The 15,343-nt window shown below is 39.3% G+C and overlaps 1 protein-coding gene across 5 annotated transcripts in view; it reads right to left on the bottom strand.

Annotated features, from left to right (window-relative positions):
• arap2 (ArfGAP with RhoGAP domain, ankyrin repeat and PH domain 2) overlaps positions 1-15,343 on the bottom strand; it is a 420,641-nt gene that overhangs the window by 77,694 nt on the left and 327,604 nt on the right. For all 5 annotated transcript variants that reach the window (XM_073064859.1, XM_073064858.1, XM_073064860.1 and 2 more), the window contains 4 exons: positions 13,518-13,665; positions 10,451-10,519; positions 4,370-4,444; positions 1,708-1,825 (listed from right to left, as the gene is read on the bottom strand). In XM_073064859.1, coding sequence (XP_072920960.1) covers positions 1,708-1,825; positions 4,370-4,444; positions 10,451-10,519; positions 13,518-13,665 — 410 coding nt within the window. The remainder of the gene's footprint in view (positions 1-1,707; positions 1,826-4,369; positions 4,445-10,450; positions 10,520-13,517; positions 13,666-15,343) is intronic.

Here is a 15,343-nt window from a genome sequence, read left to right as displayed (position 1 = left end):
AACTGAGCTCTTTCAGTTATAATCTAGGCCTTGCTGTCCAGGTGGAAAGAGGCCCAGCCACAAGAAATGCTTGGAATCTGGCCATTTCTCGTGTGATACTACAGGCTGCCAAAAAGACCAGTTCTTCTCCCCTTGCGTGTGCAAGTGAGGGGAGCATTAAGGCTCCTTTTTGAACTGCCTTTTGATAAGTGAGCAAATATTAAGATCTCTTTGCAGATTACATGGCCTCAGCAGCAGATGCCAATAAAAGGAACGTTCTGTTTTTAAAACAATTGGAAAGTAGGTTCCCATGGAGCCACGAGGAATTAGCGGCAAGCAACAATTCTAAGTCAAAGCCTCTACATTGTTGGAGAGCCACAGGGGTGTCTGATGCATCATCATACAGCTAATTTCTACAACAGCACAAAATCAGTCAGTGAACAACATCAAGCTATTTGCAACTGTGGGAACTTTTTTTTTGCAATCTTGAGACTATGGAAAAATTTTCTACATCCATAATTCACTTAAAAGGACTTAGCTGGCTAAATATGCCATGGGATATCTTGTTATCACAGATCTTTTCAAGATTGTGATGTGATAACTGGCTTCTAGCTTTGGATTAGAAATTAAAGTAAAACACAGCAGACTATTATTCAATTATTCTGCCAATGAAGCACATTTACTTGGATCCCAAGCAAGGGCAGAATTTGTCTTATACTGTGATACCTCCAAAACTTCACCCAGGTAGTCAAAACACAGCTCCAAATTTTAGCTAATGTCTTTTTTTTTGGTTCATTTTTCAGAATCTAGGAGTTCATTAGCTTTGATAGAATTTTAGGATTTATTGCACATCCCTAGAATATCTTGCGAACAAGATGCTCAACCACTTTTTTGACACGTTTAAGTCATTATGGTGAACATACTCCTAATACTTCTGGCAAGTAGGAAGGCCCTGTGGAAGTAGTCCTAGTTGATTGAGTGCAGTGCATTTGCTGACACTGCGTGCCAGTGGTAAAGGGAATAGAAGCTGAGGACTTCAATCCAGTTACTTGCTTTGTCCTGGATAGTGAATAACTTCTTAAATGCTCTCACTGCTGGTTGGGAGTAACAAGCGGGGAGTATTCCAGCACATTGCTGATGTGTTGGAGACAATGTGGTATCAGATTAATCACTGGAGGTGAGCTACCCAGCCAATTTATTAATGTGGTTCGTTCTACTTTATTTCTGTTAACAGCCACTGCTCTACTGTGTCTTATTGCTTGTTTCAAAGGAGCTTCTTGTCTGTGGCGCACTTCGCGAACAATATTAATGAAAGGAGTAACGTGACTTTATCCTCCAACACCATCTTCCACACTAAAATTCTAAGAGGATGCCTACTATGAAAGAGCTAAATGGATAAACTTAAAAAAGTTGGAATTTTGTTCCTTCTCTCTTCCTGGAAGCAGGGCTTTTTCTATGAGCCATTAGAGAAACCCCTTCATCTGGACCACGGAATGCTTTGAACCAGTGGGGTAGTTCCTCTGCATTTGGATCAAGTGAAGTTGAGGCTTATGGCTTATGAATTTGACTCCTATTATCAAGTGACTAGTTATTTAAAGGGTGAATAATATATGCAAGTAGAAATGACAGGATCGTCATTGACAAGAGGAGACAGGGTGTCTTCACTGTTTTGAAACAACAAGCAGTCACCTTGCATAGAATTTTAATGTGTAATGGTTAATATCCTACCAAGGTCTCCACTCTCTATCATTTCAAACGTGGCCCAAACAACATTCTCCTCAATAGCAATGCTTTTCATTTCTAAGACAGAGTGAGTCAGTTCTTCAGCAGTCATCGTTGGAGATACCTGTAAGCCACAGTGTAAAAAAAAAGGCCTTAATTGCAAATTTAAATATACAGAGCTGTCAAAATGCGAATACAGTGAATGTAGCTGACACGTTAGGTATAAATTATTCCAAAGCAAGATTTGATAAATATGCAATAGATAAACGTTATATCTGAACCTCCAAAACTTTTGCAATTCAAACAGCAGTTCTGATCTTGCATCATTTTCAAAGCAGTTGAGATAATTCAGTAAAATCTATTTCTTTTAAATAGATTTTCCTATTGACAGAAAGGTTGCACAAAATGCTGAAAGAAAAAGCCCATGGCATTATCTGAAGTTGACACAGCAAACATTCTGCCATCATTCATCACAATGTAAGCTTATATTAACTGGTCTGTCTCTTCGTAGCTTTGGTTTGCTTAAAATGGCTGCTACATTGCCTGTGAAATGTCTTATTTCAAAGCAGCTTATTGCCTGTGGCGCACTTAGTGAGAATTGTGACAGATCTGTCAGATCTTAATGTAAATGCAGTAGAAATCAGCAGAACTATATTAATGATAGGAGTAACATTACTTTAATCTCTCAACACCATCTTACACGCTAAAATTCGAAGAGGATGCCTATTATGCAATAGCTAAATGGATAAGCATCTTGAAAAAGTTGAAGTAATTTTGTTCCCTCTCTCTCCCAAAATACAACTTGGACTGATCTAATATTTCAGTTTTCCATTTCATTTCAAAGTACAAATTATTTTTATTCCTAAGACATACTCAGTCAATTCCACAGCAGAATTAGCCAGAGACTATGTAGATTTTTGTACAGGCTAGGAAAGAAGACAACTCAGAACCAAAGCATTGGTAATAGGGTACAATAATGCAATAGTATGATTATTGCATGGTTATATTATTCTCTTCATGTTATATCTTGCACTCAGCAACAAGGAGCATACTACAGAATGATCACCAATCTCTAGAAAAAGCCACTTTCCCCCTTCTTCAGTCCAAAAAGTAATGATTCTCAGCTCTCACAACTCAGAATTCAGAACTCTCCATTGCATGTTTCTGAACCAACTTCCTATCTAAGCTGTCAGTAAACTTTATATGCCATACACATCAGCTTTGCTGATAAACCTGTTAAATGGTATCTAACCAAAAGCCTTCTAGAAGTCCATATGTACCAAATCAACTGCATTACCTTTGTTAACTCTATCCATCAACTCATCAAACATCTCATATACTGTTCACACATGACTTGACATTAACAAATATTAAGACAGTTTAGTATTAATGGCTGAGGACCAGCAATCTTGGAAATGGGGCTTTCAAATCATCAAACAGTCAATGGATAAATTAATCGTGTCTGATTATTTGCAGGCTGGCATATGATTACATTCATAGAGGTACACAGAACAAGAGCAGGTTCTTCAGCCCAACTCCACCGTGCCGACTAAGCTGTTTTCCTGAGCTCTTCCCATTTGCCTGCATTTGACCTGTATCCCTCTAGGCCTTTTCTATCCATACCCTGTCTAAATATCTTTTAAAAATTATTTTACCTACCACTACACCTCCTCTGCCGTGGACCCAGCATCTTCTGTGTAGAAAGAACTGTCCTTCGGGTCTCCTTTACGTTTTTCCTCTCTCACTTTAAACCTTATGTTCTCCAGTTTTAAACTAACCTGCCCTGGAAAAAATACTGTGACTATATCTATCTCATCTATGCTCTTCATGGTTTTATAAACTGTGGCTTCTGAAAACTGATGGATTATAATAATCCATTGATCTTCGGGGCATGAGTTTAAACATCACACTGAGGAAGCTTTAAAATGTGGGAAGCTACTTTTGTAAATGTAACATGAGGCAGTTGGATCACTGAAAACAACGAATTGCTTTGGAGAAAGAAAGCTGGGCCTTCTTGCCTGATTGCAATGGAATTCCAAAGTGATGTGGGTGACACTCTGAAAAGGCTCAAGGAACCAAATTTGCTTCAGATTGGTACTGAGTGGTTTGAACTGCAGTCACATGCCATCAGTTGGAATGAGATCCATGGAAGAAATACCAACCTAATCCTTGAAATATACTGAAAATATTATTTTTAAAGAAAAGGCATTACTAACGGAATGGGTAAAGAATAGTTTCTAATCAAGCATCTTTCATGATCAGATTTTGGGGAAAATAAAGAAAATTTTGTTAATGTTATAATTGGAAACCCTTGTCATATATACCTAAATAACCCCCTTAATCCTACAGTCACAAGGATTGAGAGATACAGGACTTAGTTGCCATGCTTAGCCTACGTCTGCCTAATTAAAGAGGAAGTCTGAATAATCAGCTGTGTTGCAGTTAACATACACACTCCACTTAACTTTATGTACTCATGAAATGTATCTATGGAAACCAAGCTACAAAACCAGTTCAGGTCCAAAACCGGGTGCATAAATATAGTTTATATGGCTGCTTTTAAATTGAAGTTAACTCCATTAAAGGCAGATGCATGTGAAAGTACTGGGGATGAGGGTGCAAATTTTGACTGATTATTGGATATTTGAAACATCATGCCAATACCTACCCTAACAATGAAGCAACAGTCAGCCTCCTTCTTCTCCAGGTATACTTCAAGGATGAGATCACCCGCTTGTGCTACCTAAATAAAACAATTTCCAGAACACTTTACATTCTCATATCAGTATATCAAATACTTATATTAACAGTTCTACCCATGGAATATGCAAGAAGAGAAAAATTTCAGGAACCATCTTTTCTTGTTCTAAGTCTTGACAGAGATAGGAAAAATGGACACATTGAGAGGTTTGTGAGGAAACACTGAATCACTGCAAAGAGCATCATATACAAAATAAATACTGATCCAAGCTGGGCTTTGTGCTATCTGACAAAAAGAACAATATGGTGCATTGTATTCAGTTTAGCTAAGACATCCTAAGGCACGCATTTGAGCCTTAACAAATGAACATTTATATGGGTTATAAATGAGGAGGTACTAGCACCAGTGACCAAAAGTTTGGTTATTTATTGAGATACAGTGCAGAATAGGTGCTTCAGTCCTTTGAACGGCCCTGTCCAGTAATCCCCTGATTTAATCCTAGCGTAATCATAGGAGAATTTACAATGATCAATTAATTTACCAACCGGTACGTCTTTGGACTGTGGGAGGAAACCGGAGCACCTGGAGGAAACCTACACGGTCATGTGGAGAATATATAAACACTTCACTCCTTACAGGCAGTGGCGGGAATTGAACCCTGGGTTGCTGGCACTGCAGAGCATCGTGTTAACCATTACCTACATGCCTCCTTTGCATTCTACCCTGAAGGTGGTAGAATGCAAGAAACACCTCAGAGGAGACAGGATGGCAGGTGCAAACGCCTTTGAACTAACGCAGTGATTACTATTAAGATGACAGTGTGGAATATATGTATCTTGGAGAGAAGTAGAATTGGAGGATATTTTGGAGAAAGAAAGAAGCCAAAATCATGAGGGATCCAATGATGAAAAACTGCTTAACTGGCTCGGTCAGTGACCGCTGATTCATGGCATAGTGCACAGAATTTTGCTTAATTCTATTTTGCAGAGAAGGGCAGGAATAAAAAAAACTGAAGTCCATATCAATTCTTCATGCTTTGGGACACAATATATCATTGAGCTGACAGTGTTGGAGTAGCTTTGTGAGTTTGAACTGGAACAATCAGCAAATTTAAACCGTCAACATTAGAAATTTCACTTGCGCAATCTAAAGGCAATGATTTCCAGAACACGGTCCCGATGGAGGGTCTCAGTCTGAAACATCAATCGGTTATTTCCCTCCATAGAGGCTGCCTGACCCCACTCAGCTTCTCCAGAATTGTGTGTGTTGCTCCAGAATATTTTACATAATAGCAGTACCTAATACGTATGCTGACAGTTCTATCTTTGGAATGTCATACATGTCCACTGATATCTTGTTGCTGCTGTAACTCAAGTAAGGGGACCAGATTTCCTGAACAGGAGTGGCACAGTGGGAAAGCTGCTGAAGCTGCTACCTCAGAGCCCCGAGCACTTCTTCCCAATACTGACCTATGTGAGTGGTGTTTGCACGTTCTCTCTGTGACCCTGCCGGCTTTTCCAAGGCATCTGAGTTATTCCCACATCCCAAAGGCTGTGGGAATTACTGTTTAGGTTAAGGGTAGGTTAAGTGGGCACCATAAATTACCCAGAGTGAAGGTGGGCGGCCATGGGAAGAAAGGGAAGGGATGGGAAGTTTATGAACACATGAGAGAGATTAAGCCATTGGGGAAAAAAAATGGGGTAAAAGGAATAATGTGATTGCTTTGTGAGCTGTCGAGGACTCAATGGGCTGAATGGTCTCTCATTATTGTAAGGAAACATGACCTCATCACTCCTTCACTTTGGGGAGGATGAGCAAAAAAGTGGTATACGGCTATTCTAATTCACCACGCTGAGATCTAGAACATACACATTGGCAGCCATGGCTACGGATATTTGATATGTACACCGAATAGTACATCAGTAACAAATATTTTCACTCCTATGGTAATAAAATGGTTTGTCACGTCCAGTAGAAAAGAAATAATTTGAGTTACCACTGAGAAGAAAAGTTTCACAGTTGAAAAGAATTATTCTCCCAAAAATTAGCTTTGAATTCATTCCCAGTGCAAAACCAATCCATTAAACCAACAAACACTTAATTAAAAATTCCACATTAATAGTCAATCACTTAGCCAGAGTGAAGTTATGTAATTAATATTGCCCTTTTATAAAGCATTCATAATTAAACTACAAAATACTCTTATTCTAATTAAATTAAACTTTAGCAATTAACACCAAAGCTGTAATTCTGTTGTTAAAAGTTATTAAAATATGCAACTTCCGGACTGATTAAAAATACGTAACACACAGATGAATTAAATGTATACTCTTTCATCTCGAAGCAATTAACTGATTGTAAATGAGACAATCGAAGCACATGAATTTTTGTTCTTGTGTGTGACATTGGCAAGGCCACATTATCAATCAGCAATTGTCATATTAATGAAAATTGGCTCCTTTTTAGAACTACTCCAGCATTTGTGGTGTTGGGTTCCCACTTGGTACTTGGCAGAGGATTCAAGCTGAAGTTACAATTGTACACAAAGTAGCCAGGAACAACGTGAAACGATGAGGTGAACTGCACATGATGGTGCCTCTGAGACGCGTTATTCTTGTTCTCTTCAAAGTACACCTGGTAAGTTACTGGGTGTAACAAAGACATGCCATTAAACATGGGCAATCAAGGGGTGAGATATTAAGTAGAGTGGACGTCATAACCAGTCTCTCTACAGCTCTATCCTGGACAATGCAAAGTGCTGTGTTTCATCATCACTTTAACCCAGGCTTCTTCTTAAGCATTTTCTCAGGATTGAGGTGGACTTGCTTCTGCTCAAGGTCTGCGGATGCTACGATAGCAGTTGACACTAATGAGGGATTCTTAGTTTCTGCTACACATGAGATATGAGGGTACATGGGTGGATGGTCATGTGCTCCTACACTGTTCAAACTCTTCTGATTGCTCCTCCTCCACTGTGACTAGACAACGACCAGGAATTCCTCCGTGTTGATGGGAATATTCCAGCTTTACCAATAAGGTTTTATGAATAACCTTAAGTTTTTCTTTCCTTTGCCTACCTTGCAACTTCGTACAATGAGGCTACGTGTTTGTGAGGTTTGGTGTTGGGTGTAGGCGTATTCTGGTTTGCCAATAGGAATATATTAAGTCTTCCTCAGGGAAATGAGGCAAAGTTCAAAATGTGTGTATTATATACAACATTGAGAGTTGTCTTCTTGAAGGCAGCCACAAAACATAGAAACACAATAGAAGCCATTAGAAAACACATGCAGCTCAGACTGTCAAACAATGTGCAAAAAGACTTTTAAAAAAGTTAACAAATAACACACAGAACATGAAGCACGTTGTCCACAAAAGTGAGTCCACTGCCACGGGACTAGTTCAGCATCATAGCTGGTCCAGCAGCCCGATGAATGCGGGTCACAGCCATGGGGCCAGCTCAGTGCTAAGGTGAGTGAACCCGGTCCAGCATCCTGATGAATGCGGTCACAGCCATGGGGCCAGCTCAGTGCTAAGGTGAGTGAACCCGGTCCTTCTCCACCATACTTTAGAATGGTAACAGATATCGCTTGCTACAGAGGCTTTATTGCTTTTCCATCAACATTTTATCTTTTTGACTTCTTGTAGGTGTGGAGGTGCAGGTGCTTGCAGAGAGGGTTGTTGAGATAGAGTCAAGGGCACTCATGTTAAGGAAAGAGTCAATGTTGAGAAGTTCTTCAATGTGCCTCTTCCCACACGTGCTAACTGGGTCTCTTCCTTGACTTGTACATGTTGTTTGCAGCACTCAGTTTACCACTCCTTTAATGCTTCGGTCGCAGATGGCCTTGATAGGGCTGAAGAAGCAGTGCACGTCACGGTAATGAGTGAATTCTTGTACCTTCTGCACCCTTTCTACACACCATCTGTTCCTTAGTTGGACCCTGGCCTTCAGGCATCTATAAACTTATTTCTTTTCCTGAGGAGTTTCCAATTGAATACACCTGTGCGGATGGTTATTAGCCACGGTATCAGATCAGATTTGGAGTCTCTTGGTAGATAAGGCAAAAGGGTGGCCTGGATGCTAATATGACAGAGGCCTGAACTGATCTACTGGCATGAGGATGAATGACCGCCCACCCCTGGTAGGAATGCACTAGGACTTTCAAAACACAACTGCAATTAATATTCCCAGTGTCTCCAACAGGCCCAGGAGAATTCCTTACTGGACTGCAGGCCTGAGACAGCACAGCTCTGTGACCAAAGGAGGTGCAAGTCATGAGAACCATCAGGCAAGATGCCAGGGGTCCGATCAATTCAAACAGCACCAAGAAGCCAGATAAAAGCTTACCCATGGTTTTAGCTAACTATGGGCAACCATCTTTTTCCTGAAGCTTTTATAAGGTTTCAAGAGGGAGAGAGGAAATGGAGAGAAGTTTGGGATGTAGAGAGGTAGAGGTCCCAGGGTATGGAGACCTGCCAAGAGAATATAAGCCATAAGAAAGAGGAGAAGAAGTGGGCCATTCGGCCCAACAACCATTCATTCACAGCTATTTTTTCCAACCCCATTCTTCCATCTTCTTCCCTAACCCTTACCCCCTTATCATTCAAGAACCTAACAATCTCTGCCCTAAATGATATGGCATCCACAGCCATCTACTGCAATGATTTCCACAGATTTACCATGTGGCTGAAGAAATCCCTGATCATCTCAGTCTAAAAGGACGTCCCTTTACGTTGAGGCTGAGCTTCCGGATCCTAGACTCTTCTTCTAATGTAAATATTAGATCCACATCTATTCTACTCAGACCTTTCAGTATTTAGAGTTCAATGACATACCCCATCATTCTTCTAAACTCCACTGTGTACAGGCCCAGAGCCAAAAGCACTCCTCAAAAATTAAGTCTCTCATTCCTCAAATCATTCTTGTGAATCTCCACTGGACCCTCTCCAGGGCCAGCACATCTTTCCTTAGCTACAGGGCCCAAAAGTGCACATAATATTCCGAATGCAGTTGGATCAATGTCTCAGCAGTACATTCTTGTATTTATAATCCAGTGTTCTCAAAATGAATGCTAGAATTGCATTTGCCTTCTTTCCTAGCAACGGACGCTACATCACTGAAAAAATAAGTGGGCTGAGATGAGCAGGAAGTAGAATGGGGGGGGGGGTTCAGAAGATGGTGGTGGGGAGTAAGGATTAGAGAGAGAGAAGGACTGAAAGAGGGTTGAGATGGTGAATGGGGCATACTATGCAGGGTCATTGATATGGATGGATCATTCATATGCCCCATGTCTGCCTGAGTAGGGCATATTCTGTTGTTTACATTCAACAGTGTTGCCCCCAAATGATACTAAACAAGGGAGACCAAAAAAAAGTGATAACAGAAGAAGCAGAGAGGGAAGGAAGGAATTCTTAGTCACAGATGCAAAAATGACAGGTTGAAACCTCTTTTAGAGACAATAACTAAGAATATGCATTGATGCAATTCCTTTTAGTTCTTGAACTTAAGATTTCAGTTGAAAGAATGAGGCTCTAGCTCCAGAAAGCCATAATGGCAAAGAGCATCAGCATTCTGTAAAACTCAGCAACTCTGATTATTGTGCATTGTCTCAACATTCAGAGATTCACAATGAAAAGTGCACAAATAGACACCTGTCCAGTATGTCCTCAGTTCTCCTTCCTAGAAATTTCATTAAGATCTGTAAAATAGCATGACTTTAAATATTCAAAGCATGTAAAATGACCTATGAGTTGAACATATTTTTTTATTTCAAATTTTTAAAAAAATATTATTTATTTATTGAATTTTAGAAATTACAAGAATAAATGTAATAATGAAATGGTAAGAAAAGTGATATTAACCCTCCCCCCTCCCCTTAACCCTCTCCCCTTAACCTTATATATAACCAGATCATGCCATTCTTCAGCATCTTCTCTTAACTCTGTTTCCACCCTGGCGGCTACTGCTTCTCGTTCTAGCTTCAGCACTTCTAACTTTGCCTTAAACTTGATCTTAAACACCTTGAAAATACTTCAGAGAGAGGCTCATACCTGTGTATCTTTCCAAGTAGTGATGAAGCTGTTTTCAATCTCCATCTGTTTTACTTGGTCTTCGTTAACCTATTCCAAAACACAGAAACATTTATCAAAAAGAAAAAAAAATGATAAGGATCTGAAGATGTCAAGCTAAATAATATAACCAATTAATTTATTTCATCTTGAACAATGCAGATAAGTAGACGGAGAATTGCTAATCTATATTTAGCCAGGGTGAATTAACAATTAAGTTATCCACTTGTCTTGTTTATTTGACCTTCATGCTTATAGAAATCATTTTAAAACAAAGCAGTCTTGCAGTTATTTTGGGAAAAGTTATGTGCGAGGTTTCAGGACAAACTGGTAAAATATTTGCTGGAAGGAAACTATTAAATCTATGAAAAAGATCTGTGGGTAAATTTCCAAGAAGATTAAATACTGCGCATGCTATAATTTCTCAAATATATTTCCTACTTTAGTCCTCCTACTCCAGTTTTTGTGTTGTACTGTAACCAATAATGCACATTTTCATGTACATTACATGCTCAGTACATGTATTCTGTTTGCATTTTCAAATGCTTAAATTTGACCAGAAAGTATTTTTTCATCATTTGCTTCTCTTGCAGTATAACATCAATCAAGCTCCATCTTCCTTCTTTCTCAATAGACAAATAGTTCAGGACTCAAAAATTACTATAGAGCGCAGAGGTAACTCCACTCCTGACAAACCATTTCTTCCAACCTTTCTGTCTTCCACATTCAAGCCCCTGTTCAAATGATTCAGCTCACTGATCTGATTATAAAATTAGGACTTGCCTTTCTCTAACAGAGGTTAATGTCCTACTTGCCCCGCTCTCAAATGGAAAATAGGAAATAAAAGAACGCATCAAGCCCCCTGTTGATGATATCTTACTCTTCAGGGCAGTGCTGTTGAGTTTACATATTACGCCTGTCATCACAAGGTTTGCCACTGGTGCTCTGGTTTTCTCCAATATCCCAATGATGTACTGGATTACAGTTTAATTGCTACCATGGCGTGAGAATCAGAGGGATACTGATGGGAATGCAAAAAAGAATAGCTCACAAAGAAAGTAAGTGGGGGAACTGCAATGCTCGGAGAGCTAAAGTAGTCTAGATGAGTCAAAAGTTCCTTTCTATCTCATAAAAAAAGTCAAAGTCAAAGTCAATTTATATCAGAGTACATGTATGTCACCACATACAACCCTGAGATTCATTTTCCTGCGGGTAGACTCAGTAAATCTTTACAACAGTAACTATAAAAGGATCAATGAAAGAACAGTCAGAGTGCAAGACACAACAAACTGAGCAAATATAAATAAATAACGAGAACATGGAATAACAAGATAACGAGTCCTAAAAGTGAGATCGTTGGTTGTGTGAACATCTCAATGGATGGACAAGTGAGTGTAGTTATACCCTTTCGTTCAAAAGCCTAATTTGCTCCTGAACCAAGTGGTGTGAATCCTGAGGCTCTTGTACCTTCCACCTGATGGCACCGATGAGAAAAGAGCATGGTCTGGATGGTGAGGATCTCTGACGATGGATCTCTGCTTTCCTACGACAATGTTTCATGTAGATGTGCTTAATGGTTGGGAGGACTTTACCTGTAATGTACTGGGCCGAATCCACTACCTTTCATAGGATTTTCCATTCAAAGGCATTGGTGTTTCCATACCAGGCTGGAAGCAGCCAGTCAATTTGCTTTCTACTACACATCTATACAAGTCTGTCAAAGTTTTTGATGCCATGCTGAATCTCCTCTGACTCCTAAGAAAGTAGAGGTGTTGCCATGCTTTCTTCCCAATTGCATTTACATGCTGGGTCCAGGACAGGTCCTCTGAAATAGTAACACTAAGGAAGTTAAAGCTGCCAGCCCCCTCCACCTCTAATCCTCTGATGAGGACTGGCTCATAGACCTCTGGTTTTCCTCCGCTGAAGTCTACAGTCTGTTCCTTGGACTTGCTGACATTGAGTGAGAGGTTGTTGTTATGACACCACTCAACCAAAGTTTCAATATCCCTCCTGTATGATGATTCATCAGCACCTTTGATACGGCCCTCAACAGTGGCATCATCAGCAAACTTGTATATGGTGTTGGAGAAACATTAACCATGAGAAGTTGACTATGGCTTATGTGTGTGACCAAGGAATAAGGGCAGTTGAAGGAGCATCTTTCAAGGGAATAGAGGATATTCATTTGAATCAGACAATCTATACTGATGATTATATAGGTGAATTCTACCATGATTAAATCATGTAATGTAATTAGATGATACAATACTACATCAGCACAAGTTAACCAATTTTGGACAAGCATTTTCAGATATCGCTACTACTCCTTAATTAAATATTTAACATTAATGTCCTCCGTTTATATTGACAACTGAATTCCACACCTTGGAGCTTCTTTAACCTTTCTAGTTCTCTCTTTTAACCCTAAAAGAAGTTTCATGGTCAGTCTAATCTTCTTTCATTGGCTCAGTAGCTATTTTAATTATTGCCTCTGTAAGCAAGTTGGACATTTCCTGTGTTAAAGGTACAATTTATTAGAAAGCTGTTGTAGTATTTTTGTTGTAACCCCCATAGACGATCTTACAGTTCAGACAAAAAAGGAAATTTATTCAGCTTATAATTTTCCGATTTTCAGACTCTTGTTTTAAACAATGAAGACGGGAGTGGAGGAATACTGTGGCATTAAAAATCAGGTTACGTAGCTTGGGTGATATTGAGAGGCTTCTCTCAAGAAAATGCAAAGCTATCAATTCATTAAAATGTCTATTTTATGTCTTGATTTTATCCACAATTCTGCAACATTACCTGCCTATGCAATAACTGCTTTGGGATCACAAATTCAGTTACAAATATTTAAAATAGACCACTTGATCTGGCAAAGCAAGTAAAATCATAGATTTATCATTCTCCAGTTGACTTAAATCCAAGGTACATGTTTTTCCTAATTGATTTGTTTTAATCAAGAAATATTACAGATATTATTTGGAGCAATAGTATGTTACACTAATGAGAATCTTCTTACGTTTTAGAATAAATTGTATATACTTACACCAAAGAGTTGAACATATAAATTGATAAGATCCTCTATAACATTCACTTCCTGTTTAGTTTGGCCTTCTGTTTGGAATAAGTAGGGTGAAAACACTTGGGATAAACTGTGTGTGTTCATCTGGTTCATTTCTGAACATTTCTGCACCCTGCAGGAAGGGAAGGAATCAATCAGAATCAGGGTTAATATCACTGGCATATGTCATGAAATTTATTGTTTTGTGGCAGAAGTACATTGCCATACATAACTATAAACTATAATGTATATATAAAAATAAATAAATAGTGAAAGAAGAGAAGAGAGTAAAAATAGTGAGGTAGTGTTCATGGATTTATTTTCTATTCAGAAACCTGATGGCTGAGGAGAAGAAGCTGTTCCTAAAGTGTTGAGTGTGGGTCTTCAGGATTCTGTACCTCATCCTTGACAGTAGCAATGAGAAGAGAGCATGTCCTGGCTGATGGGGAACCTTAATTTCATTCTTTATTTGTACTTAACTATAAATATGCAATTGTGTTCAGCATTCTGCTGTTTCACACTGTTGTCTCCCGGCAGTCCTGTGGCATCCACCGGGTCTTAAACTAAGCTGATGCACTCGGGTTGACTTTATGGTGCCTTTCCCCGCATACATGGCAAAATATTTCATTTCTTTAGTAATGGGGATGTGTAAATGTGTATGTGCTGTTTTACACTGTATTTCAGGTAGACACTTTTGTTTATTTTGTAATATGCTTGTAACTACATTGTGGGGTGCATCACATTCTAATTGATGTGTTATCTTAAGTTAAATTTGTGGTCATTAAAGATGGTCTGTCCTCGTGCTTAATACAAAAGGAGCTGTTCACCCTCAGTAGGAGGGATAGGGGCTGCCAGGAATTCACACTGGACAAGAATTAGTACAGAGCTATTACTGTGTTTTCCTGGGGGATATCTTTTTGTAAATATTGACAGTTTTCTTTTCACTATTTTCATTAATTTTGTAAGTTTGATATTTGACATTCTCTTGTACTAAAGTGCTAAGCAACTCTAGACATTTTTCTTTGGACATGACCCACATTTCTAACACACTGCTATTGTACAGTTAGATAACATGTTACACCAGCCTATTTTTAAATGCAGGATGATCAGTGTGGTACCCCAAAAACCCATAACACCCTTGGATTTGTGCCCAGTAAATGGAAGAGCAATGCTTTTAGATGGAGGTCTCAGGCAAGAGTATTTATGAAAGAAGAGGCTGCAGATGCTGGAATATGGAGCAACACACAAAAGACTGGAGGTATTCAGTGATTTGGGTGGGTTATATGGAGTGAAGTAGACATTCAATGTTTTGGATCGAGATCTTCATCAGATCTCAAAGACAGAGGGGAGATAGCCAAGGTAAAAAGGTAGAAGAAAGGGTTAAGCATGAACTAGTAAGCAATACTGTAGGTATATCCAATTGAAGGGGACTGGCCAGATGGGGTAAAGGGGAAAGTGGGAATAGTGCAAGAAGCTGGGAGCTGATAGGTGGAAATGACAAAGGACTGAAGATAATGGAATATGATAGGAGAGGGAAGTGGAGTATGACATCAAATAAGGGAGGTGGGGAAGGTACATGAGAATTACTGGGGAGGGGAACCAGTAGAGGAGTGAGGGGGTGGTGAGCAGATGGAATGTATGGAGAAAGGCTTCTACCCTGAAACTTGAGCAGTTTGCAAATCAGAAATGAAACTTCTGGGGCAATATATTTAAATACAATCAGAGGTCAGCCAGGGGCAATAGAGCTTTTAACTCAACCAAATATCTCTCCCAGATTCATTGAAATTGCCAGGAACCAAGTTCCACACAGC

This window comes from Hemitrygon akajei, chromosome 13, assembly GCF_048418815.1.
Source record: "Hemitrygon akajei chromosome 13, sHemAka1.3, whole genome shotgun sequence".
NCBI classification, from domain to species: Eukaryota; Metazoa; Chordata; class Chondrichthyes; order Myliobatiformes; family Dasyatidae; genus Hemitrygon; species Hemitrygon akajei.
The sequence above is the reverse complement of the archived record's forward strand: the minus strand, read 5'-3'. Positions and strand labels throughout refer to the sequence as shown.